This window comes from Terrapene carolina, unplaced genomic scaffold (assembly GCF_002925995.2).
Source record: "Terrapene carolina triunguis isolate 2854851 unplaced genomic scaffold, T_m_triunguis-2.0 Scaffold210, whole genome shotgun sequence".
NCBI classification, from domain to species: domain Eukaryota; kingdom Metazoa; phylum Chordata; order Testudines; family Emydidae; genus Terrapene; species Terrapene triunguis.
In genome coordinates, this window is record NW_020664561.1 from 7,196,659 (window position 1) to 7,221,954 (window position 25,296).

General features: G+C 47.9%; 1 protein-coding gene across 5 annotated transcripts in view; it reads right to left on the minus strand.

The window, feature by feature from the left end:
* LOC112107409 (pre-B-cell leukemia transcription factor 1) overlaps nucleotides 1-25,296 on the minus strand; it is a 238,168-nt gene that overhangs the window by 26,655 nt on the left and 186,217 nt on the right. For 3 of the 5 annotated variants that reach the window (XM_026655440.1, XM_026655442.1, XM_026655443.1), the window contains exons 3-6: nucleotides 18,705-18,949; nucleotides 11,788-11,978; nucleotides 11,149-11,284; nucleotides 4,962-5,121 (exon numbers count right to left, since the gene is read on the minus strand). In XM_026655440.1, the coding sequence (XP_026511225.1) occupies nucleotides 4,962-5,121; nucleotides 11,149-11,284; nucleotides 11,788-11,978; nucleotides 18,705-18,949 (732 nt within the window). The remainder of the gene's footprint in view (nucleotides 1-4,961; nucleotides 5,122-11,148; nucleotides 11,285-11,787; nucleotides 11,979-18,704; nucleotides 18,950-25,296) is intronic. The other 2 variants (XM_026655441.1, XM_026655444.1) reach the window with 1 other exon arrangement.

The following is a 25,296-nucleotide window of genomic DNA, read 5'->3' on the forward strand; positions in this document are numbered from 1 at the left end:
GGGTGGCGCTGGGGGGGGGGGTTGGCGGCGCTCGGGGGGTTTCGGCCTTCAGCTGTTTTCTTTGGAGTAATATGGTCCTCGCCGCTTTACGAGTTGTGCAGGCCTGCTCTAAGGACTGGGCAGGACTCTATATGCCTCTTAATCAGCCAAAGGCACCACTCCCTAGTCTGTGACGCTCCCAGGCCAGGGAATACCAGCACTAATTCTACCTCTCCTTGCCCGCAGCTCCCCTGCAAGGATCTGCTTACCAACCGTGTCTCAGCTCCGGAGGTGTTCTCTTTGACACCTCGTCAGTTCCTCTGCGGGGCAACCTCTCCTTGCAACTTACCCTGTCTCCTGATATGGTGGAACGGGGAGCCAGTTCAGCGAGGGGTATGGGTGGTGGTGGTGGTAGGGGAAAGTGGGGTACAGGGGAGCCCTGCAGAGATGGCATTTCTATGCTGATCTCTTCCCAAAACTGGAGACCACGGGTGACATATTAGTAGCCTCTTGTGTCCATGCTTGCTTGTGCAGCTACACAATGCAGGGCGGGGCTGTTGCATATACACAATGCAGTTGGTTGCTATGCCATCCCGTCGGCCACTCCCAGTTCTGCTCAGCACTGTAATTAATCATCTAACACTAACGCTGCTATAGCATTTGGCCGCCCGACTCGGCATCCCGGCCTCATTGTGCTAGGCACTGTATAATCGTGCTCCCTGCCCTGCTCGCTGACAGAACTGAGAAGACAGTGACATGTGAAGGGTGGTGGGGAGGGGGGATACAATGTGGATTGACATTTGCCATTTTGTTTTTGTTATTAGACCGCTCAAGGGCCAGCGATGCCCAGCGACCTCTTAGCCTAGCCTCCGTTACCTGGCTGATTTCTTAGAGGCAGAGGTGGGTGTGCAAGAAGCCCATCATGTTAAAACGTATGTGCTAACTGGGGGATGAGCTGCAAATACAGTAAAGCAGGGCTGCCCTGCCAGAAACTAAACAGCGGGGACTGGCGGGCTCATGGAGCGCATGACACAGCCTTTGACATCTAGCCACCAGTCTGGAGCCAACCCAGATTGATAGCAGCTCTTCGGTGTGAAATGAATTGGGAGGGTCCTGCTGCAGTTCCTCGCAGGCAGGCGTCCCCCATCAGGAAAACCACCCTCGCGTTTGGTCCTAATTAGCCATGGGACTGAATTCACTTCCCACCTCCGAATGCAGATTTCTGCCGCTCAGGGCAGAGACGATTTCCTGTGATGGCATCTGGGGGAAGTTTGCGCTGCTGTAGCTGTTCTGCACTCACAGAGGACGGCAGCGCACAGAGCAGCTAGACTGGCATCTCCCGCCAGCACATGCTCCCCATCCAAACATCACACGCTGATGGAAAGAAAGCTCGGACGTTCCAGAAGGGAAAGGGGAAGCCAGACCCTAAGAGTGCTACCGTGGTGAAACTGACAAAGCTGTCAGTCCCGGGGAAGAGATGATAGAGGCCTCCTGGGGAGCAGAGAGAGGATCTGGCATGGCAGGAGGATGCTCTTAGCTGAAGAGACAGGACGATGCTTGGGGGAGGGGGAGGCTCTGAAACATGGGGCCTAGAGAGATGAGCGGATGGTATTTATCTCAGCGACTCACACAGTCAAATCACCTGGGTTCTGCTCTCCAATTACACTCCAGAGATGCTGCTGAGCAATCCAAGGCCCACAGTGTCTGACTCACAAGGGCCTCTGCTGGCAATAGGGCAACCACTGGGGCCCAGGAATCATAGCCAGGCATAGTGCTGCCTCTTGCTGCCCTGCCAGTACCTGTGGATCCTGTCCCAGAGGGGTTGGGGGTAACTTCGGAGACCATTAGCAACAGTCTTCTCAGGAGAAGCTAATACGAGAGAGACCAGAGCACACTGACAAACCTGGGTCATGTTTGAGAAAGGGGTCAGGATTGGGGCTTTTTTTCCCCCCATTGAAAAGGGAAGAAGCTGCTAGGGTCTTTGGCCACAGCACAAAGTAAATCCAACAATCAGTGTATTGCTAAACCCCCATCACTCCTCTTAAGCTGCTGTGAAAAGGCACTGGAAGATAGTGATGTATTTTTATCTGTGAGGGCACCCTCCCCTCAACAGATAGGTGAACAGATAGGTGCATTCCGGCAGGCCTGGGTGCATACAATAGGTGCAGGTAGAAAACCAACATTACTTTCATCCATCTGTGGAGCTCGCAGCACTTTATAGATGCTAATTAACCAAGCCTCGCAATCCCCATAGGAAGCATCATTAATCCCAGTTTGCAGATGGGGAAACTGAGGCTCGTGGAGAGGAGGGGACTTTTCCCAGGTGACGGAGACCTTGCTAAAATCACACGGAAGATTTTTGTGGCATGGCGGTGAGTGTCCCTCCTACGTTAGCAGTTCCTCCGGCGCTAGCACCAGCGTGCAGCAATGTTAGTAGAAGAAGGATACATGATTTCGGGATGTAGACACACATTTTGTGAGAGTCAGAAACAAGACCAAGGAGTCCAAGTCCTATGCTTTAACCACAGGACTTGAAAGTGCAGGATCTTGATGGTTTACTGCATGGTCTGGACAATTTACACCCATTACACAGCCATGCTCCTGCCTGTGGGGAATGTCACAGGAAGAGAGCCGCATTGCACCATTATTCAACTGGGGCAGCCACTGGAGGTGTGGCTGTTATGCCGGATATGGGCCAGATCTAAAGCCCATTGAAGTAGATTGAAGACTTTTCCTTGGCTTCGGATCAGGCTCAAATTGAGCAAATAGGAGAAGAGTGAAAATCGCACACCCTGGCTACAAGTTTGTGTGGATTCTGGACTCTGATACTCACAACCTCCAATTTGAAAAAGATTATTAAATATAATACACACATACACACACACAGCTGAATTTACTCCATGCCTTTAAAAAGGGGAGTTGCCACTATCAGGAGCCCCAGTCTGTTCTGCAAATGGATCTCAAGTAAAAACAGCGAAGTGATTAAAAGAATGTAGAAGTTTACAAATTTTTAGAAGTTATTTGAAAGAAAAAAAGGTGTGGAAGCCATCTAGTACTTCCCTACAATAACAAACCAGTGAGTGCAGCCTGACCCTCTTGAGCAACCCTACAATAACAAACCAGTGAGTGCAGCCTGACCCTCTTGAGCAACCCTACAATAACAAACCAGTGAGTGCAGCCTGACCCTTTTGAACAACTCTACACAAACCTGCATTCATGATGGGGAGAGAGCACAGAAGCACAGGAATTGCTGGTCAGATTTGTGGTCCACCTAGTCCAGTGCCCTGCCTCTGACAGTGGCTAGTACTGGAGGCTACAGAGGAAGGGGTGAGAAACAATGCAGTGGGGCAGTTATGGGATAACCTGATCTCCAGGGAAACCTAACCCCTAATAGTTAGAGGCTGTTTTGTGCTCTGAACCATAAATGGTTTATATCCTAAACAAAACCGTAGCTCACATGGAACCATTTAGAACCCTCCACATGGGTCAGCAGTAGGGCTTGGGTGCAGATCTTTAGATCCACAGCATGGGACGTGAGTTAAAGGAGTAACTGATAAAAATCCATCAAGGACCTAGATTGGAGTTTCAAGCCCCAGAGGGATTGTTTGGAGAAACAGTGAGTAGTTTGTTCTTTTTTTTTTTTTTTTTTGGATTCTTGGTTCCCTCACTATCCAACGTAATAGTTACTTTATTTGATTGAACCCTTGTCCTGTTTTCCCTATCCTCCTCCCATTTCTACCTTCATGTTTGATGTCTGTCTAATTCAGACTGGGCATTCTCAGGGTCAAGACCACGTTTCTTTAGGTCGCCTGAAAATGCCGTACCAAGTACTGGCATGATGTCAGGTTTCCTAAGAAGAAGAAATAGTTTCACTGATACCAAAATACCCATTGCCTGTTTAACATCTCTGCTGGCCCTGCATTCAGAAGCATACCTGAGATCAACCCACTTCATGCACTGGAGAAAGGGGTACCATAATCACAGACCAAGCTGAATGATACAGAATCAAATGTATTCACATTTCTCTCCTTTAAGCAAAATAAGCATATATAGATATATAATTTATATATAAAGAGAATTTAAATCACATGGCAGCCATCAAGTTAACCTCTGTTTCTTTTAATTAGGTCTCAAATCTCCCATCGCTTTGAACAATCGGTACAAAGCACCTAAAAATGTCCCGTTTGGAGTAATGGTGATTCTATCTGGTGGCACTGTGCACCCATCGCTGCTAGAATTAAACAGCGGGCACGTCATAGTTCCTTAGCAGAAGAGTTGAAATCTGGGTAAGAGGAACTGATCAAACATACATTTGTCCCTTAAAGCAAATGAAATGAAAACCACAATAAACAGCTAAGGAAGGGGAGAGGTGGGGGACAGACAAACCAACCCACTTCAAGGATTTCCTTGAAGATAGAAGATCTCACCCAATACTGATACTAAAGGAAAGTAAAATTCACACAGAACACATACTTGCAGGTGATCCAGACATTATGGTGTGAGCAGCCAAAAAATTGAAGTATAAAAGTCCACACAAAACAGACTGAAAATAGCATGATCTGGAACATCCTGTAAGTGTTGGGTCTTTTTTTTTTTTTTTTTTTTTTAAAATCAGGGTCACTCATGCTTTCAGCCCCTGGTGAAGTAAATCAATTGTGCACGGACATTTTTTTCTCCTGAGGAGCAAGCAACTCAAGCGAATTTTTAATCCATGCAAAACCCCCAACACGTTACCGTCGGTTACACAGCATGATCACATTGCTTTTACAAACGAAAAAACAGAACGGAAAAAAAATGAAAAAAATTAAATCCATATTTTTTCTTTGTTGTTGTTGTTGTTGTTGTTGTAAAAATTACATAAAAACCAACCAACCGAAAAAAGAAAACGGAAAAAAGAAAAGAAAAGAAAACACAGATATTAAAGGAAAAAACAAACAAAAAAAAAAAACGAACAATAACAACCCAAAAAAAAAAAAACTAACCAGCTGAATTGGGAGTTGAGGGTGAGTTAGCTTGGCTTCCATGGGCTGACACATTTGTAGCAGTGACAGCCGTTTTGGCAGCATAAATATTGGCTTCCTCTTGAAATTTACCTATGTTCTTCTTGTACCGGATTCGCTTATTTCCAAACCAGTTTGATACCTAGAGCGAGTTCAAGAAAAGACAAAAAAGTTAACGTTTCACCTTTAACACATTTTGGTGGGGACACGGGGGAGGATTAGGAATGGGGAATAAAGCAAGTTAAAGCATTGCAGTTTTTTCTAAAAGCTTTGCAAGGAAAAGATTCCACCTGCTGACTCCATCCCAACCCCGGTGACCCCCAGAGCAGTATAAAGTCAATAACATCAACGCAGAGGCGAGCAGATGCCTGTTCTTTCAACTTCCATTAAGGGCACATTGTCAAGATAACAATATTGCCAACCCCTAGCATTCCACAATCACGAGACAGGTTCCAAAAATCAAGAGACTGGTTTAAAAATCATGAGGTTTAAAATAAATCGGGGTGGGGGGCCTTAATTTCCCTTCTGGGATTTGAGCCTCTAGGGTGCACGCAGGTCATGTTTTAAAGCTTTTCTCTGCCACTATGAGGGCTATAAGCTTACTTACAAAAGCTGAGATTCTCCCGTAATCACAGGACTCCAGGAGCTGTCTTTTAATGGGAGCCTAGCTCCCACTTGTGCCTTTGAATACTCCCCCGAGACCATTATTAAATGTGTTAGGATTTTAAAAATCTAATTTGATTTCCACTCAAGCTTGGGTCAGCCAAACTAGCCTGGTCAGTTTCACTTCCTGGTTCTCAAGGCTGCTGGGTTCAGGGTCCCTGCACTGAAGAGAAAGATTTTCATTTTTTAAATAAACCGTTTCAGCTGAATGATCTAGGTACCCAGGAAACTCTTCTGTTCTGATTTGATTGTGTAAACTCCAGTGCCTGGCTCCTCTAAACAAAATGAAACCTTGTGCCTAAAACTAAGCTGTCGGTGTCCCTTTCATGAGAATGCCAGTCCCATGCACTAGGAAGCTATGATTCCCCCCCAGACACACACTCAAACACGCCCTGGTTTAATGCTCTCTCCATCACAGTAGCATGTGCTGCTTTTTGGAGCACGTTCCAGAAGAATTTACAGGTACAGCTGCTGCATTGGTTACTCTGGTCTGGTCCACACACACAGTTTTACCAATATAACTCAAGGTTTAGCTAAATCAGGGCAAAACCTGTATGGACACTCTTAGTCCAATTTAAACCTGGTTTATACCAATTGAGCTTGCATCAGTTAATAAACTGGTGCAACTTGTGTGTGTAGACCAGGCTTCCAATGGAAGGTGACAGAAAATGGGATTGTTAGGGGCTTTGCTGTCCGCTTCTTTTGGTTCGGATTTCAATCGGTGCCCCATTTCATGACACTGCCAGGTGGTCGCAATCCCAAGCTGTCAGCTCAGATCATGCATCCCCAACCCAGATGCAGAGGTGGGAAAGTTTGCAAGGGCAGCCATCAATGGAGGTGTTTCAACAGAACTTTGCAGAGTCTGCTGCATGCATGGCGCCTCGACTGTCTACAGATTTTCAGAATGAGACAGGTTGAACTATGATTTATAAATACAGACTGAACTTCTTCAGAAGTAATTAAGGAAATGGAAAACTATGGGCCAGATCAGTGGCTGGCGTAAATTGGTGGAGCTCCATTGATGTCGACATCATTTGAGGATCTGGCCCTATGCAATGAATCAGTCTCAGAGAGCACCATGGAGAGATATTAACAGCTAGGCTCTAATTGATTAATTGCAATTAGTCTCCATTGAGGATTTTAAAGAACGTAGCTTTGAGTCAATTGCATAAAGATTTGTGGTGGGCAACCCCCAAAAGGTCTGGATAAGCACCTGAAAGTTTAGAGTCTGGATGTTCATCTGAAATATACGAAATTCTTGAGTTGGCAAAATCGGGCTGCATTTCTCACTAAAACAAGCTCTCTGAAAGTTTTTGATACTTTCTGGTGTGTCTCAAACCTGGCACATGCAGTCCCATTTGGAACCAGGCAGCATTATTAACAATAGTCTCTCTCCTCACTTACACTGTGTGTTGCACCCATCAACCTCAAAGCACTTTATAAAAGCAGGCAAGTATCATTCTCATTGGACAAACGGGGAAACTGCAGCAGAGAAAGGTGTCATACCACAAGTCAGTGGTAATGCTGGGAACAGTACCCAGATCTCTCGACTTCCCTTCTGGTGCCATCTGTGAAACCAGCACTAAGGGTAACCACAGATATGGAACTGAAACTGGCACAGAACTTTTTAAAATATTGGAAAGATTTGGGCTTGAGTTTTGGAAGTAGATTTTGGGTGTCTTCTGGTTTTATCTGGAGTTCTCCCTCTGTTTTTAGAGAAAGGTCAGTCGTGGCAAAAATCAATAGGTTCCCAAAGGACTGTTCAAAACAGGTCTGGAATGAAACCAGACTGTGTTTTTTGAAGGCTGAAAGTCCATTGACATGGTGTCTTTGTGACTGGATTTACCACCGGTTGTGCTACCAAAAGAGGATGGGGACCTAATCAGACATGTCCCCGTCCCCTTATTATATCAATGACATTCCCTATTTCCAGATCTTTAATGGATCACTATGAAGGTTGCAGGGTGCAATCCTCATGGATGTGTATATTGAGACTTATCTGCATAGTTAAAAGATTCAGGAAAGGTCTGAGCAACTTGGGTCTACAATCTTGAGCATGAACTCTCTGGAGAGCAGGCTCTCTTCTAGAGTTCTGGACTTCCTTTTCCTTCCAATTGCGTGCCATGGAGCTGGGACTCTTGGCATTTTGGTGCTTCCACTTCCAGATGGAGCCCAAGAGTGCGGAGGCCATGGCAGGAATAACGGGAGCTTGGGATGGAGGGAAAGTTGGCTGAATTTGTTCTCATCTCAGGAGAGGTTCCTGGTTTGGGGTTGAAGGTCTGAGGATGGTGATAGGAGGCTTCTGATTTAATCCACACGGGGTGGCTCATCCGTATCAAGTCCCAACAGCAGGGTCAACAGACACAGAGCTGCTAGGGTCAGCTGTAAGCTCCCCTTTTATGGGAGCTTGTTTCTGGAAGCTCAGTGAGCATGGCCAGACCGTCCTCTCAGTATGCCCCCAAAATAATCCCTCTTCCTCTGGCCTGGAGCACTCTCCCTGCCATGCCATATTTGTTGGCGTTGGTGGAGCGCCCCTCGGCTTCCCAGAAACAGAAGTGCTTCAATATGCCGGACTAGACAGACACAGACAGGCCCCCAAGTGCCTTCTGCTGTACTTGCTCTCAGCAATTTCTTGGGACCTACCTGCCCTCATGAATCAGGCATAGTTATGTTTAACTATGGGGTGAACGGGAGTGGGGATAGGCCACTGTTCAGAAAGTGATAAGCACCACCCTCTGAAAATCAAGTGCCCTAGAGAAAGGTCCTTCTAGTGAACCTTCTAGTTGGAAACCCAAAATCACTCATCACTATTGAACATTTTGGCCTCACTTTTCGAAACCATGGCCATCTTGTACAGGATTTCCCCAGACAAGTCCATCTGCGTTGGCACCCTGCCTTCTGAGTACATCAGTTCAAGCTATTGAACCATCTAGCCAGGAATCCTATTTTATGTTAACCAGATCAGATCTGTGGCCCATCTAATCTGGTATCCTGCCTCTATGCATAAACCCATTACTGGAAAAGTCCAATATTCCATCTACTTTGGTATGTCACCTCCTAGACCAGTTAGCCAGTCTTCTGTAGGCTAGTCCTGTCCCTTAGGTTGCTACTCTGAATTTTATTATGGAGATACAGCTGAGACTTTTGTCTCGTTCTAAATGCTGGATATTGGTCACTGGTATCCAGCTAGTGTTTTGCACTCACTGAAAAACTGCTGCTTGTTTCACTGCATGGAAAACAGAAAAATAATCCCTCCTGTTTTCTACGATGCCTTCCATCTGCAGGGATCCCAGTGCTTGATAAACTTTGCACAGAAATCCCCTGGCACACCATTGCAATGAGGCTACCTCCGGAGGGGACGGCAGCAGCTATTTAACAATGCACAGTAACACTGCACTGGAAGAGAAAAACGTATCCAGCTGAGACTGAGGGGTGAATTTCAGGAGGCAGAATTTAACTACTGAGATTATAAATTGGCCATGAGATGGGAGTTAACAGCCCAACTCTTGCAAAAAGGGTCACTGCACCGCACCTTTAATAACCTCCAGCTGTCAGGAACGCTTCCCCTTCTGAGTCAGAGGGAAGAGAGCCAATGATTGGTTCATTGACACCCCTTTCAGCAAGATCCAGGCTTTCTTTTGAGGCCTGACATTGAAGTTACGGAAATGGGATGTCTTGCTAAAAAGGCTCACTCAGAAGATAAGGGCTTGATGCAGAAATCACTGGGTGAGGTTCAGCCCGTGTCACGCAGGAGGTCAGACTAGATGATCACAATGGTCCTTTCTGGTTTTACAATCTATGAACCTAGGAGCTAAGGTAATTGTGTTTGCTTTGCGAGAGCTGAGAGGAGCACAGCCCAAGGCAGCATGAACTGAGGCAGTTACAGTGCAGGGAGATTATGTGTCTTCACGTAGTTTCCAAAGGGGTATTCCATTGACCTGGTGCGGATAAGCACTCAACTTATCTGTACCGCTTTGGCCTGAAAAACCATGCGGGGATGGAAATCCTTAGGAGAGCAGCAATGTTTCCTTATTTCAGTTTGCTCAGAAAGATCACAAGAACAGTTTTTCTCCTGGAAATTGGCTCTTTCTGCTCCAGGCACTAGGGAGTGCAGAGATGGCATGCAAATTACAAAGAAGTTAATGGAACTTTGTTGGATCCCATAAAAACATCCAGGGTCAATTCAAAGTTCAGGATGAAACACCAGGACAGTGCTTGGTTTATTAGAACCAGCGTGCCCCATTTCCCATGTGTAACCTTGGGATGGACTGATGGTCATTTGGGTCTTCTAATGTAGATGATATGGTTGTTGATTGGAGGTCACTACATTGAGCATTTAAGGAGCAATTAGCAAGATTCCCTCAGGATTACAGATGACTACAGTCTCCAGTTTGATGTTGTTCCTTCCAGAGAAACTGAACAGCCACTCTGGGTGGGGATCTGGCCCCAGTTACTGTTGTCATCTTCATGTGAACGTGTGACCCAAATGACACCACAAACCTGTCTGTGAACATGAGGGAGCACAAGATGGCGGACTCCCAGAAAGCATGTGGATTGGCTGTGGGCAAGAATACAAGAGGGCATGCTGATTGGTTCCAGACTTTTCAGCCTCTGGCAGCCAAATGCAGTAGGAGGAACAGGGCGGGGATGGAGGGAAGGAAGGGGCTGAGAATAATTGACAACCAAGAACGTGGCGGTTGCAAATTAGATGCTCAACTGCTCTGCTCAAGCCTTGCATCAGCATTCCGGTCAATGCTATACGCTCCAGGGGCACAGAGGCTATTCACCTGCCCCTTTAATTACATGGGCACACCTTGGGGTGTAGCTAGTGAATATCCTGTTTCCATACAAAAATTGCATGTGTCAGCAGATGAGAGAGGCATTGCATTCAGCAAATACAAGAGTAATTACCCTCTATGCCTTTAGACGGAAAGAAACAACCCTGCAAATCCACCCCCCCATCCGCAGCCATGAGACCCTCACACCAGAAACCCCACTCTAGCCACGGCCTCCTTCCTGGTCCTTGCTCACACAGCTCCAGCAAGTAAACCCCTGCCAAGCCCCACGTGTGTTTGTTGGTTGTTCAGTAGCTTGTGAGGCCAGGCACTGGCCAAACATAGCACTTGCCCCAGAAATCTCTTGGTCACCTTGCTCAGCTCTCACTTTGCCCCCCCGGCATGCACCCCTCAACCTCTACTGCTTAAATTCCACATCGGCTCTACTCTGCAATGTCCCAGCCAGCCCCTGCCATGTCCATCTCCATCCCTTCCAGGTGATTGCCCTAATACTTCCCCTCCCAATCCACCCTTCTTCCTCAATGGGCCTTGTTCCCCATTGTTCCATGCAGCCTCCAATTATTCTCTTGCTACCAATCTAGCACTCACCCTACAATTCACCCACCACCGCTGTGGAGATCAGTAAAGAGACGCTTGCCTGGTTATTTGTGCCCTGATGAAAAAACGCGAGGCCGTTATTTTGGTGCCACTCCCTTTGCCCGTCCCCTTACCTGTGAGACTGTGATGCCGCACTTCTTGGCTAGCTCTTCTTTGGCTTCCTCACTAGGGTAAGGGTTGCTGAGATGGGAATAGAAATACTCATTCAGGATTTCCGTAGCCTGCTTGTTGAAGTTTCGTCTCTTCCGCCTTGGCAAGGAGAAAATGGAACAGAATCAGGGCCAAGGCTCCAGAAAGAGGGAAAACGCTCTGGGGGTGGGAATCATATTTTGCAGTTCCATGGTGCCTCTTGCCTCTCCATTGCAAAGTACTTTGCAAACCTCCTCTACTCAAACTTTGCAACACCTTGCGAGGGAAGCTCTGGACCCACCTGGCCTCTGATCTGCCTCCCCCCGGCCAGTGCCCTGATTAGAAGGTTGGTCCCCAGGCGGGCTGGTGAAGGAGACTGCATGACAGGGTAGTCAGGGTGGGCTGGGGATTTGATCCACTTGCGTCTCAAACCACATTAGCCCGTCTGTTCTGGTCCCTTGCCTTCATACTGGATCAGATCCATTGGTTGTCCCACCTCTGCCAGACCAGAGCAGATCTTTGCAGTGTCTGCTCTGTCTAAAGGCCAACATGAGATATGAGACACCCACCCTTCCCACCCCTGCCAAAGCATTTTCTCTCAGGCGGGAGACGGGAGAACTAACCGCGCATCTAGAAATCGGGAGCGCAGGATCATGACGGCTTCGCACGTGCTCTGCTTGAGCTGCATCTGGATGGAGCTGAATTTGCGGTGGATGATGCTGACCATCCGCTCGATCTCCTTTGGTGAGATGGGCCGGGTCCGGCTCTGCTCGCGCAGGAGGTTCATCACGTGGGTGGTGAATTCGTTGCATGCCTGGGACGGCAAGAAAAACAAAAGAAACCCCGGGATCGGAGGGTCATTCGGCCGTGTTCAAGACTATATGGTGCCAGCACAGCCAGATAAGGACACCAGCCCAGGGCCCCCACGGAGCAGCACAGCAACCAGCTGAGATCTAACCACCCAGCCACAACCTGACACCGCACCCGTTTCCATAGTGTCGGACCACTTCCCCTTTCCACGGTGGGGATCAAGCTGCCTGCAACTTCAGCCCTGAGTCGGTGGTGAGGGTTTCTAAAGGAAAGAGCCTTAAAATGGGCCAGGGAGGAGACGAAACTGGGCCCAACCCTTCAGAGTATCCCTAGCGGCCAGATGGAGAGGACCTGTTGGGTCATTTAGAGTTTGATTCACAGCCCATTGAGAACTTGAGGGAAAGACTCTCACTGATTTCAATGGGCTTTGGATCAGGCCCCTCGTCCACTCGCCAGCTTGTGCGGGATTATTCCCTTATTTTTTTTTTTAGTGTTTTGTCCAGTCTAGGATTTTAAAATGACCCAAGTAGTGGAGCTTCCACCTTAAGAGGACTATAACAGTCTCTCACCTCTACACCATCTCCCTGCTGCTTAACTGCCATTGTCCTCTGCTCGCTTCCATCCCGGAACCCTGGGTCCTCCTTGGATCACTCTAACCAAGCCCTCTCCTTTCTGAGTGCTCCCATCCTTCTACCAGCGGCAGACAGTCACAGTAGGGCCTTCCCTTCATCATGGCTGCACACGGTCAGCTTTTAACCCTTCTTCAGTTTAGGAGCCCTCCTGCCCCTGGATCTATGTGGCTGCCCTTTCCTCAGCTTCCTCCCATTCCTCTGTATCTGTCTGGTGATGGGCTGCCCGCCAGGGAAACAGATTAAGTGAGAAACAGGCGAAAAACATCCAGCAATAAACTGCGCAGCCAGTATCTGAGACAGTGATTGGGAGTCACTGCACAGAATCCAGAACAGAACGGATGGTTGGGCAGAGGCCTTAGGAGCTTTAAGAGGGATCAGAAAGGAAGGATGGTCCAGTGGGTTGGGTGTTAGGCTGTGACTCTGGAGACCTGGGTTCAAGTATCTCTTCTGCCACAGGCTCCCTGTGTGGCCTCAGGCAAATCAGTTAGTTGCTCTGTGCCTCAGTTTCCCCATCTGTAACAGAGTTAATAGAACTTCCCTACCTCGCAGCGGTGTTGTGAGGATAAATACAGTAGGTGCTCAGACACTATGAAGGTGGGAAGCCACATAATCCATATCTGGCCCAAACCCTTCTCTCTAATCTTTAGAACAGGCCCCGATTAACACATATTGGTACTTCACTTTGAAGATGCAAGAGTTCTGTAAATGTTAATTACTATTACTGCTGATCCTCACACCAGGTCTGGGAATGGGTGTAGGACTGTGCACACCTAGGGGGGAAGGGGTTCAAAGCTGCAGGGGGGGAAAGGGAGAAGAACTGTCCCACTCTGAATGCCTAAGGAAGGGAAAGGAAGAGTCTTCCATTGGGGGTCATTAGGATAGAGATATAGGGAACGAGGAGGCCAGGCTAGGCTGGCTCTCCATAGGGAGAGGAAAAAGTTCTCTCTCCTGCCTTGCAGAGAATGGGCTTTTGGGGGTAGGCTGCCGAACCCAAACTGAGCAGGCGAGGAGGAGTTGATGCTGTTTCCTTGGTGCTGGGGGAATGGGAAGAGCTGGGCTGCATAAAGCCTTTTGTTTGGGACAAAGGCTGAAAACCCCCGCTACCCCCTATTACTTTTGCTTTGGGATTGGCTGGAGGAGCCAGAAAAATATAGGATTTGTCACATCAGATCAGAACCACGGTCCTTTCAATCTGGTAGCCATACTGGTCCCTTCATCCCTGACATACTGGATCAGACCAACATCTCGACCAGTCTGGTATCCCTCCTCCTTCCATTTGCAGGGAGGCCAACAGTCTGAGTATACTGGCCTGCGATCCTGCTGAAGTACCCAGTGCCTCATGAGACCAGCTCTCCCATAATGCACGTGGTCTGCTGTGCAATGGGGTGCCTGGGAGCTGCCAACTCCTTCTTGATTTAAGCCCACCCAGGATCAGCTGCTGTTATGATGCACGTGAGGTGGCCTGTCCTAACTCTGTGTGTGCTACAGATGTTACTTATGGATGGTCCCAGGTCTCGGAGCGCTTGCCCCTCAGGCAGGGGGAGAGAGGTGCCAAAGGACAGGATGGTGGGAGTGGGCCAGAAGCAAGTGTGGGAAGCAGCGGCTGCTGGTGGCTCAAACGCACCTTGGGCTGCCGACACGGGGAACGGTTAATTCTGCAGGCATGCAGGTCCCAGAGAGAGGGGGAGGAGTCAGAGCCCCCCAAACGACCCACATCAAGTGGCTGCGAGCACTGAGGTGACACAGTGCTGTAGGTTTCCAGCACATCCGATAACAAGTCAATAATGATAATAATTAAAGCAGCGCAGGCAGCGCGAGACAGGCGCCCTGACATGAAAGGGCAAGCAGGTAATCACTGGAATTAGTGTGCTGACGGCACAGCACCGCCCCGCTGCGCGTGCTCCCACCACCCGTGGTCCCCCGCTCCTCTCATGCCCACGGGGGATGTTTGTTTTTAATACATTTTCTCAGTCTGCTGCATCAGATGCTGGATGCTGGCAGGTCCGTGCAGCCAGGGGCTGCTGGGCCAGAGGGAAAGCAAACTACTTAGCAACACAGATGACAGCCCGGCTCTGAAAGGGAGGCGACCTGCAAAGATGAAGAGGAAAAGCAACGAGTTGCTCAAGAACTTCACTGCTCTGTGCTGAAAGCAGGGCTGGCTGGGCTGGGCCTCACACCTTGGGGCCCCCGGACAGCCACGCAACGCACCCAGAGCAGTGCCCCCGCTTCACACGGGGCAAGTTGCTGCTCTCTCTCCCCAGACCCATCCGAACGGGGTAGCTCACTGCCCTTGTGGCACCCGGGGCCCTGCTCTTGCTGGGACTTGTAAATCATAAGGGTAGTCTTGGAGCAACTGCCCCAAAAGCCAGAACTCTCCGGCACTCGGGAGATGCTGTGAAGGGGAGGCTACTACTGTGACAATCACCTGTTTCACAGAACTGTAGAAATGTCAGGCTGGAAGGGACCTCGAGAGGTCATCAGGTCCAGCCTTCAGCACTGAGGCAGGACCAAGTCTACCTAGACCATCCCTGACAGGTGTATGTCCAGTCTGCTCTTAAAAACCTCCAGTGACGAGGATTTCACAGCCTACCTTGCAAGCCTGTTCTGGAGCTTAACTCCCCTTAGAGACAGAAACCTGGTACCTACTATCTAACCTGAATCTCCCTTGCCGCAGATGAAGCCCATTCCTTCTTATCCTACCCGCAGTGGATATGGAGAACAATTGATCCCCATTCTCTCTCTAACAGCCCTTAACACATTTGAAGACTGTTCTAGGGTCCCCCCGTAGTCTTCTTTTCCCAAGACTAAACAGGGCCAGTCTTTTTAACCTTCCTCAAGGGTCAGGGTTTCGAACCCTTTGATCATTTTTGTTGCTCTCCTCTGGACTCCCTCCACCCTGTCCACATCTTTCCTCAAGTGTGGCGCCCAGAGCTGGACACACTACTCCAGCTGAGGCCTCACCAGGATGGGGAAGGTGTTCTCAGAGAACTCCGCAGTTCCCTTCTTTCTGAGCTTGTGTACGCTCGGACTGTGTCTTCCTTAGGAGGGTAGAAGGTAACCTGGGGCACAACCTGTATATGGTGTAAAACAGCCCCTCACCCTTTCACAGACTGACATTTATACGGGAGAACCCAAGGGTTTGGGTTCAATCCCCTGAGTTGAAGACATCATTTCAATTGCTTCTCCCCTTCTGTTCTTAATGGAGTGTGGATCCTCCACTCCCCTTGCTGTCCCATCATCCCATGATGCTCTAAAGACATCAACTGTAGCTAACTACCCAGTAGATACAGCTAGTTGGTCAGAGCCCTTGTGAAGGTGACTGTACAGCAGAACCACTGGCCCCTATACAATCCACGTAAGTGAAACCTCTCTCGTCTGAGAGGTCTGCTATACCCCCTCCTGGCTGTTTACCTAGGTGCTGAAAGAGCCAGCCCCGTGCTTACAGACTCCAAGTAGTTTCAGCCTGCCTCATCTTCACATGCAAAAGAACATTATAGACCAGGGGTCGGCAACCATTCAGAAGTGGTGTGCCGAGTCTTCATTTATTCACTCTAATTTAAGGTTTCGCGTGCCAGTAATACATTTTAACGTTTTTAGAAGGTCTCTTTCTATAAGCCTATAATATATAACTAAACTATTGTTGTATGTAAAGTAAATAAGGTTTCAAAATGTTTAAGAAGCTTCATTTAAAATTAAATTAAAATGCAGAGCCCCCTGGACCGGTGGCCAGGACCCGGGCAGTGTGAGTGCCACTAAAGATCAGTTCGTGTGCCGCCTTCGGCACGTGTGCCATAGGTTGCCTACCCCTGTTATAGACAAAACTGCAGGGAAAAGCTGTGTCGAGTCACAGCAACATCAGGTCCCTGAGGTGAAGCCAGTCACTGGACCTGTCCCAGCTAGCTCCTGTGTCCTGGGGCCAGCTTCCCTGCCGGCAGGACAGCTGTGACCTGGAAGGGACATCTACCCCACACCTTAGGCTCACGCGACCACCCACATGCGTGATTTCAGGTTAGCGCAAACTGATGCGGTCGGGATGCAATGGTCACAAACCACATTCAGCCGTCAAGAGAAGAAATCAAAGCATTTGGAGCTGAGCAGCCGCACTAGCCTGCCTAAAGCGCAGCTGCTTCTCCAAGCCCTGTCTGAATGTGGAAACCTCTCAGCAGGCCTCACAATTCTCCCCCACAAAAGCCCTGGATCCTCTCAACTTACGGTCTCCTTGGGGAGACACTCAGTAGGTCCTCTGACGGCCCTTCCAGCATCCCCTTGGGGCTTGTCACCTCTCTCCGCACTCCCACAGGGTGTGTAGGGCACTGAAATTGACAGGCTGCAGATGGATCCAATCACCTGCTGCACCATCTTGAACTGGGCTGAATTCTCTACGGCCACCAGTGCCGGCAGCCTGAGGATCTCTGGAAAGGGCTGCCTGAGCCCTGCCCCTGATCCCGAGGGGGGAACTGGAGAGGGAAAGCTGTTCTGATTCTCTGGCCCAGAGAGATGGCAGCTTGGTGGGTCCCAGGACGCAGCAGGGAAGATCAAGACAGTCCTGGCCAAGGTGCCCTTCTCACTATCCCTTTCCATGCCATTTCGAGAGCAAAGGTGGAACAATGTCAGGGCTCTTTGCAGATGGAAAGTCATGATAGTGACATTACGGCAGAACCCAGTATCCAGAGGTCTTAGGAGACATTCTGAAAAGGCCAGACAGCCAGGGGACCTGGCCAGCAGGCTTTGATGTCCGAGCTTCAGGTCCTCTGCCCCAACTCGGACTCATGGCTCCCCTGTCAACAGCTGCCTGGGCTCCCCACAGCCACCTCAGCAGAAGGACAGGAAGTTGTATGGCAGGGATTCACTGCCCAAGTCTTTATCCACTAATCAGACTCCGGCACAACGCCAGGTGGATCAGGCAAGCCCTGCATGGCCGGCGGAGGGGGGTAATCAGGCAAGCCCTGCGCAGGGGTGCTGTGAGTCATTAGCAGAACAGATAATTGAACCTAGGTCTTCTGAGGCCCAAGCTAAGGCCCTAACCACTGGACCAGCCTTCTTCTTTCCTTTTACTCCTAAGAGGGGGTGAATATTTTTTGGTCAAGCTTAAAAACCAAACAATCCCCTTTACCCAAGCCTGGGGGAGGGATAGCTCAGTCCTTTGAGCATTGGCCTGCTAAACCCAGGGTTGTGAGTTCAATCCTTGAGGGGACCACTTAGGGATCTGGGGCAAAATCAGTATTTGGTCCTGCTAGTGAAGGCAGGGGGCTGGACTTAATGACGGTTCAGGGTCCCTTCCAGTTCTATGAGATAGATATATCTCCATAACTATAAAGCCTGTCATAGGAGCTGGTTGAAAAGTGGCAGAATGAGTTTGCAAAAAAAAATCTCAGAGTTTGAAATGGCCCAGTTTTGCCTTCGTCGCAAAGTTTTCCAGGGTTGCTTTCAATGAATTTATCAAAATTTTGATCAAAATCCTTAGGTAAAAAGCCAGGTTTTCTTACTGAAAATGGGCTTTTCAGTAAACGAAGCATTTCTCGAATGATTCTGATTCAAATGCTGACACTATTTTGATAACAAAACATGGATTAAAACAATGCATCATGGAAAATTTTGCAAAAAACCAAACCAAACCCCAGATTGTTTTTGACACCAACAATTTTTTGCAAATGAATAAATAAATAATAACAAATTAATAATAAAATAATAATAATAATAATAATTAGTTTTTTCTTCTAATGAAAAAAAAAAACTGTGCAAAAATGTTGACCAGCTCCCCATGTCGGATTTCAGCCTGAACAGTGGATGTCTCAGGAAGTTCTGAGCTACAGGGGTGTGTAACAGCTATGCTCATGCCACCTTGACAATAGATGTCACTAGCGCTCCAGCCCATATACACACAGCCATGCTGGCTTGGCGTATAGAATTGTGTGTAGGTAACATACCGATTCTCTTATCGGCTCCATTTTCTGTTGCATTATCTTCCCTCTGCTGTATGGGCAGATTATCCCTTGAATGGGTTTATTTCCTTGATCAGAGCTTCATTTAAACCCTGCCTTTGCTTTGGCCGGGAGAGGGGGAAGCCTCTGCTTAGCCTCCGCGAATGAGCCTGTTACCTGTTCATATTTCTCCAGCTCCGTGTGGTAGATCTGTCGGATCTGCGAGAGTTTAGCTCTGTAGTCAGAATGCTCCACGGAATTGTCTGAGCCAGCCCCTCCGGATGCTGCTGCTGCGGCCGCAGCCGCCGCCGATCCTCCTCCTTTCTCAGGCCCTGCCACGCCCTCTGCCAACAGCATGTTGTCCAGTCGCATCAGCTGGGGGTCTGTGGGCTCCTCTTCCTGGGCTCCCCGGATACTCAGAACTGTGAGAAGAGACAGAGGAGGGAGGGAACGATTAGCAATGCCCTGAGGATGAACACAAACAATAGCAACAGCTCAGCAGGCAGTGAAGGCCAGATTCTCCACTGAGGTAACTCGGCATAGCTCTAGCCACGTCGGTGGAGCCGTGCCGACTGACACTAGCTGGGGATCTGGCCCCCGACTTCAATGGAGCTATGCCCTATTTATGCTGACCTGGCCCTTGCTTGCAAATCCTTAGTGCGCCTCTAGCTCACCCGTTCAAACCCAGCCCGCTGGCAGTGACTCAACGCAATCACCAGCTCATGACTCTATACTGGCCCTGGCCTGAAGTGAGCTGGGGCCTGGAGCAGTTCCCAGCAGCCAGAGCCCACAGCACAACTGTCGCTGGTCGGCCCCCTAGTGACAGTCTCACTGGGAGAGTCTCAGCCTGGATGGGCCGCGGACTCTGCTCTCACCTCCGTGGCGCTCCCTCTGGAGTAGGGTGGGGCATGTTGGGAGACGCTGGCACTAGGTTGTCACCTTTCTAATGGCTGGTAACTGGACCCCCAAGGCCCAGCCCCCTGCCTTGCCTCTTCTCCCAAGGCCCCACCTCCTCTCCACCTCTTCCAGAGCCTCGAGGCTCTGGCCCCCAACCTGCCTCTTCCCAAGAGGCCCTGCTCCCTTCTCCGCCTCTTCCCCCCAAGCCCTGCCCCCACTTCACTTCTTCCCCCCCCAAGCCCCGCCCCTGTTGCTCCTCTGCCCCCTTCCCCCGTTGCTCGCTGGATCATCTCAAGGAGCCTGCCTGCAGGTAGTAGGCAGCCTCGGCTGAGCAGGGGCTGGCGCGGGTTAACGAGCTGGTGCCTCCCTCCACCCCACGGTAACCAGGCTTTTGGTTTGGGTGCGATTAAGGGTTGCCAGGTCTCCAAAAATCAGGCAGCTGGCAACCTTAAATGGCACCTGGACACAGAAGCCAAAAAACGGACTGTCCGGGTAAAAACCTGGATGGGTGGCAGCCCCAGCTCGCACTGCTACTTCCCATGCTGTCCCTTCCTCTGGGGGTAAATAGAGGGCTCCTGTCCCCAGGGCTGTCAACCAGACTCCTTTCACCAGCCCTCCTTAGAGTGGGCATGGCAAAGAGACCTCAGCACTGAGGATTGAACCAAGTTTTGTGGGACAGGAACCCTGCAGACAGGCCCCACTGGTGGCAGAAGTGCCAGGGCGAATGCCCCGATTGAGCCCATCCTTTCCAAGGCTCAAGAGCTGCCACCAGCTGGAGACAGAACGGGGAGAGAGCAGTCCCCATGTGCCCCACGGCTGTGGTCAGCAGAGAGATCTCCACTGGTGAGCTGCTGCTGGAGCTTAGAGCGTGGTGGCTAAGGGGCAAGGGGCTGCAGACACATTTCCTGCCGACGGTTCTTTGCCAGCACCTGCAGCCCCCATTTCAGGCGAGGGGAAACCCATCGGTGCACTGAGAGTTAACACTGCAGACACGACGCTTTAATAAATAGATCGTGAGTCCTGTGTGCGTCTGGCTGGCCCCGTGGGCTCTTGCCAGTTCTGGTTGTTTCCGCAGCCTTTGCAGGTCACCCCCATGAGGTTGTGACAGGGAAGGTAGATGTGAGGCCAATGCAAGGGGACATTTAGTTATTCGGGGCATCGTGTTCTCCACATGACCAGCCTGGGCTGCAGACTGTTTACACATGCTCCTCAATTACAATGGGAAGAAGAAGAGGTTTTGTTTTTGTCTTTTAAAGGGCATTATATTTTTAAAGGCAAATAAAAAACTAGAAATCACGAGACTAATTAATAACATGGCTTTGTATTTCCAAACAGCTGCACAAATATTAGCTCATTCACGGTGGAAATAATCATTCAACGAATATTAACTCTTGGTTACATTGGTTTCTTTTTCTTCCCTTAGGGGAAAATCCCAGAGGGCTAAAACCAACAGAAATTTAATAGTGAGCTATAAAAACCTAGAATTGTATAGGTGGGTTCACGGTGCTCTCCAGAAATGCAATCACTCTATTATATTCCAATCCATAGGGCTTTTCCCCGGGGTTGATTTCTACATATTGTTGTTCTGCGATCACATCTGACTCCAGAATCTGACCAAATGATTGCTCTGCTCTTTGTTCTCACAAGAAGAAAAATTAACAAGAACCAAAATCTTGTTCTCAGATCTGCACAGCGGATAAACTAGAGGCACTAACAGCAACTGTGCAAACCCAAATAAATACAAGCCTGCTTTACCTGATGCACTGGCTGTTGCACACACAGAGAATACAACAGGAGACAGAATCAGAGCAGGATTCCCAATTCTCTCATTTTTTATGACTGAAACAAAGGACACAAGGATTTGATTTCCCCAAAATGTGCTGAAATGCATCACAAACAGAAGGCAGATCTGAGAATAAGGCAGACGGCTGCAAGTCTGGAAACCTGGCTTCTGCTCTTAGCTCTTGCACACATTCCCCATGTGATCTTGCATGAGTCATTTCTGGCCTCATCCTACTCCCGAAGTCTACAATAAAACCCATGTCGACTTCAGTGGGAGCTGGACGAAGCCCTCAGCCTTGATCCTGCAACAAGCAGGACCCCTGTGCAGAGCTCATTGCAGGATCAGGACCTTAAACTACTTGTGCCTCAGTTTCCCTGCCTTTAAAAAAGAGGGTTTTACAAGGTTTAACTGACATGTGCTTGGAGATCCTCTGGTGGAAGACAAAAGGAAAATTAATAATAATAAATAATAATAATAGTTTTATTATTTGGAAACGGATTTTTGTCATTCTTGGGACTTATTGAACTGTACTAAGCCAAGAGAGCAGCAATAACCATATTCTCACAAATTACTTGCCAAAGAGAGAATTTTCTAGTATTCTCACAGCTTCAATTCATGCTTTAAACACATATAAAATCACTCTCTTTCTTTGAGTGTTTTCCTAAAATCACTCTCTCGTTTTTTGAAATTAAAAATAAAAATTACAGCAAAAAAACAAAAAAACAGCACTTCACTGCTCCGGGCTCACTTTGCAAAAGTGGAGGCCCAGCCTGAGTTTGCAAAACCCTTGTGTGCGTATGCACTCTGCCAATGGGCAGCTGGGTAGCAAAATGGTAAATATGTACCAAGCAGCCTGCCTGAAAACTCCAGCTGAAGTGGAGGGAAGAAATGGGGCGGGGGGGAGGGAGGGGAAGGGGCAAACTGGCAATTTAAGATGCTGAATCCCCCTTTTTTTTTTTAAACCGACTATTTCAATTTTGTAAGCCTTGCTGGGAAGGGTAAGAAACGGCTGCATTTAGACAGAATCTGGACACAGTCAGGGATGCTAATAACAGATAGGAAGAACCAGTGCACTGAATTTCCATAGAGATTCTGTGGGGCAATATATACATATTATATGGCATAGCTGTGTGATGATCCATTGATTTTAATGGAGCTATGCTTGCTTATGTCTAAAATGAATCTGACCCATTATTCCTAGCCTTGTAATCTGTACTGCCAACCATCAGCAAATGGTTTTACTGTCAGTTTAAAAAAATAATCTAAAATTGGCTGCCAATAAAAAGTCGTAACAAGCCAGTGAAAATAACAAGAAACATATTTTTCCTTAATCTAGAATAAGTTTCTGAATGATACAATTACTATTAATAGAAACCAATTTTAAGTAAAAGGCTCAGCTGAGAATGAACATGAATAATAGGAGACTTAAAACCCCCCAAATGGCTTTGAAATCGTAATTTTCTGGACACAAATCCTTTTTAGTATTTTTCGTCCCTTTTGTGTTTGAAATTTTGTCAGTGAAAAGGGTTGAAATGTGCAAGTAAATTTGTTAGTAAAATAAAATAATAAATTACAAACAATTGCTAATTAACAATTATAATTTATATACTAGAGATGGGTTGAAGATACCAAATTTACATCTGGATCCCAGTTTCAAAGAGACAAGAATTCAAAAGAATTGAGATCCAGAATTTTGGCCCAGGCCCCATCTCTCTTACATAGGTATTACTGTAAAGGTGTATGATGCTTTGCTAAAATCAACAGAAAGATTCTATAACTAACACGCACAAAGCAAGCCAACTGACAGACTGGACAAAAAGAAAACAAAACATCTCCTGAGATGGAGAGACGGTGGGGAAGGAAATCACAGCAGAAGATGTGGAGCACCGTCAATGAAACGTGTGTTGATTTGGGGTTGGTGAACCTTAATCCTAAACAAGAGAAAAGGCAAACGGCAGAACTTAAAAGGAGGAAAAGGAGGCAGGAGATGGGACGGAGACGAAGATGACATGAATGGCAGAGAATAATCTCCTGTTCTTCCCAACAAAACTCAAAAGACAAATTGAAACAAAAATAAAAGGTGAAAACAAATACAAAATAGGGTTTCAAGCCAGACACACTTGTGATTAGGATTTCAAAAGAGAGATTTTTTATATTAATAATAAAAACTCACTGCCTAGTCAGGAGTGCATGTGTGATTAATTAGTCTGTGTGTGTGTGTGTGTGTGTGTGTGTGTGTGTGTGTAGAGTTTTTTTTTTTAAAAGCGCTATATAGGTGCTTAGTAATATTACTGTATAATGTGAAACACACATGTGACAGTGTACCCCATAAGGCTTTATGGGGAGGGGGTGCTTATAAATGTATGTATGACATAACTGGAATATGTTTTGGGCTGTATGCTTGCTTGGTTTCTAAGTAAGCTTTGGGAGGCATTTGGTCAGCTTCTTTAGGAAGGAATTCGCCAGGTTAAGTACCTGATCAGGGAACAATGCATCTTGGAATGCTCCAATCCACATAAGAAGTCTTCCTGGAGACATGCAAGATTCCATGTGGGCAATGGCTTCAGCCTGTAAAGACTGAGTCATGCAGGGACATGTGACTTGCCCAGGTGACTCCAGAACTCCATCTTGGAGCTGGACTTTGCATAGGAGGGAGGAGGGGGGTCTCCTCCCACAAGAGAGAGTCTATTTAACCCTGGGGGATACCCCTCCATTTGGTCTTCAGCTGGCTAAAGAAGGAGCCTCTCCAACCCCCCAGGATGCTTGAAGGGAACTGGAACAAAAGACAGTAACTACAGGGGTTGTGAGAGATTGCTGGACCCAGGCTAAAGGGAGATTAGCCTGTGAAAGGGAGCATTCTGGAACTGGTGAGGAACTTATCTGTATTTAGTTTGATTAGGCATAGATTTGCGCATTTTATTTTATTTTGCTTGTGACTTACTTTGTTCTGTCTGTTACTACTTTGAACCACTTAAATCCTACTGTCTGTATTTAATAAAATCACTTTTTATTTAGTAATTTACTCAGAGTATGTATTAATACCTGGGGGAGCAAACAGCTGTGCATATCTCTCTATCTGTGTTATAGAGGGCGAACAACTTATGAGTTTGCCCTAAAACGGATTTATCTGGGTTTAGACCCCATTGGGAGTTGGGCATCTGAGTGCTAAAGACAAGCACACCCCTGTGAGCTGTTTTTGGGTAAACTTGCAGTTTTGGGACAAGTGATTCAGACCCTGAGTCTGTGTTGGAGCCAGACAGAAGTGGCTGGCTCAGCAAGACAGGGTGCTGGAGCCCTAAGCTGGCAGGGAAAACAGAAGCAGGGGTAGTCTTGGCACATCGGGTGGCAGCTCCCAAGGGGGTTTCTGTGATCCAACCCGTCACAACACACACATTGTGTTCTATTATATCTACATCTGCATATTTGTGTGAGTACACATTATATTACTATTACATTATAATTATATATGTTTAATGAGTGGAATCCAAAAATCAGCTGGGTGAGAAGGTGCTGGGATTTGCAGCAATTGTGCCTGTTTGGCTAGCCAGGTAGAATAACACTATTAAATAAATAAATGAAAAGGCCAATGTATCTAAGCAGACCTGATGCCACCTAGTTATTGCTTGAAGTCTGTGCTCTGGTGAGTAGGAGACAAAATGATTATTTAAAAGCTCCTTTATCTTCCCAGCACCGTATAAGACTCAAATGAACCGTCTGCCAGGACACCCGAGATGTTAACACTCATCCACCACGATCCAATTTCAAGCGGCAGAGCTGTTACCTAATCCAGCAACTATCACATATGATCAAGGCTCTGCTGAGCGGATTGGCCCTTTACCTCTCTCCTGTTCATCCCCTGCTCAGCTGGAAATGGGTTTAAAGGGACAAGGGACCCATTCCATTCCAAGCTGGGGCATTGGAGTCTGTGGATTTCCATACCCGGGAGGTGGGAAAGAGAATTTGGAAATCGGTGAGGGAATTTAACAGCATTCTGTGCAAATCCCTTTACAGGGTTTCTCTGGGATCAGCTCCCCCAGGTGGTGCAAATCAGTGCAGATAACAGTTATGTCAATTTACATCAGCTGAGGA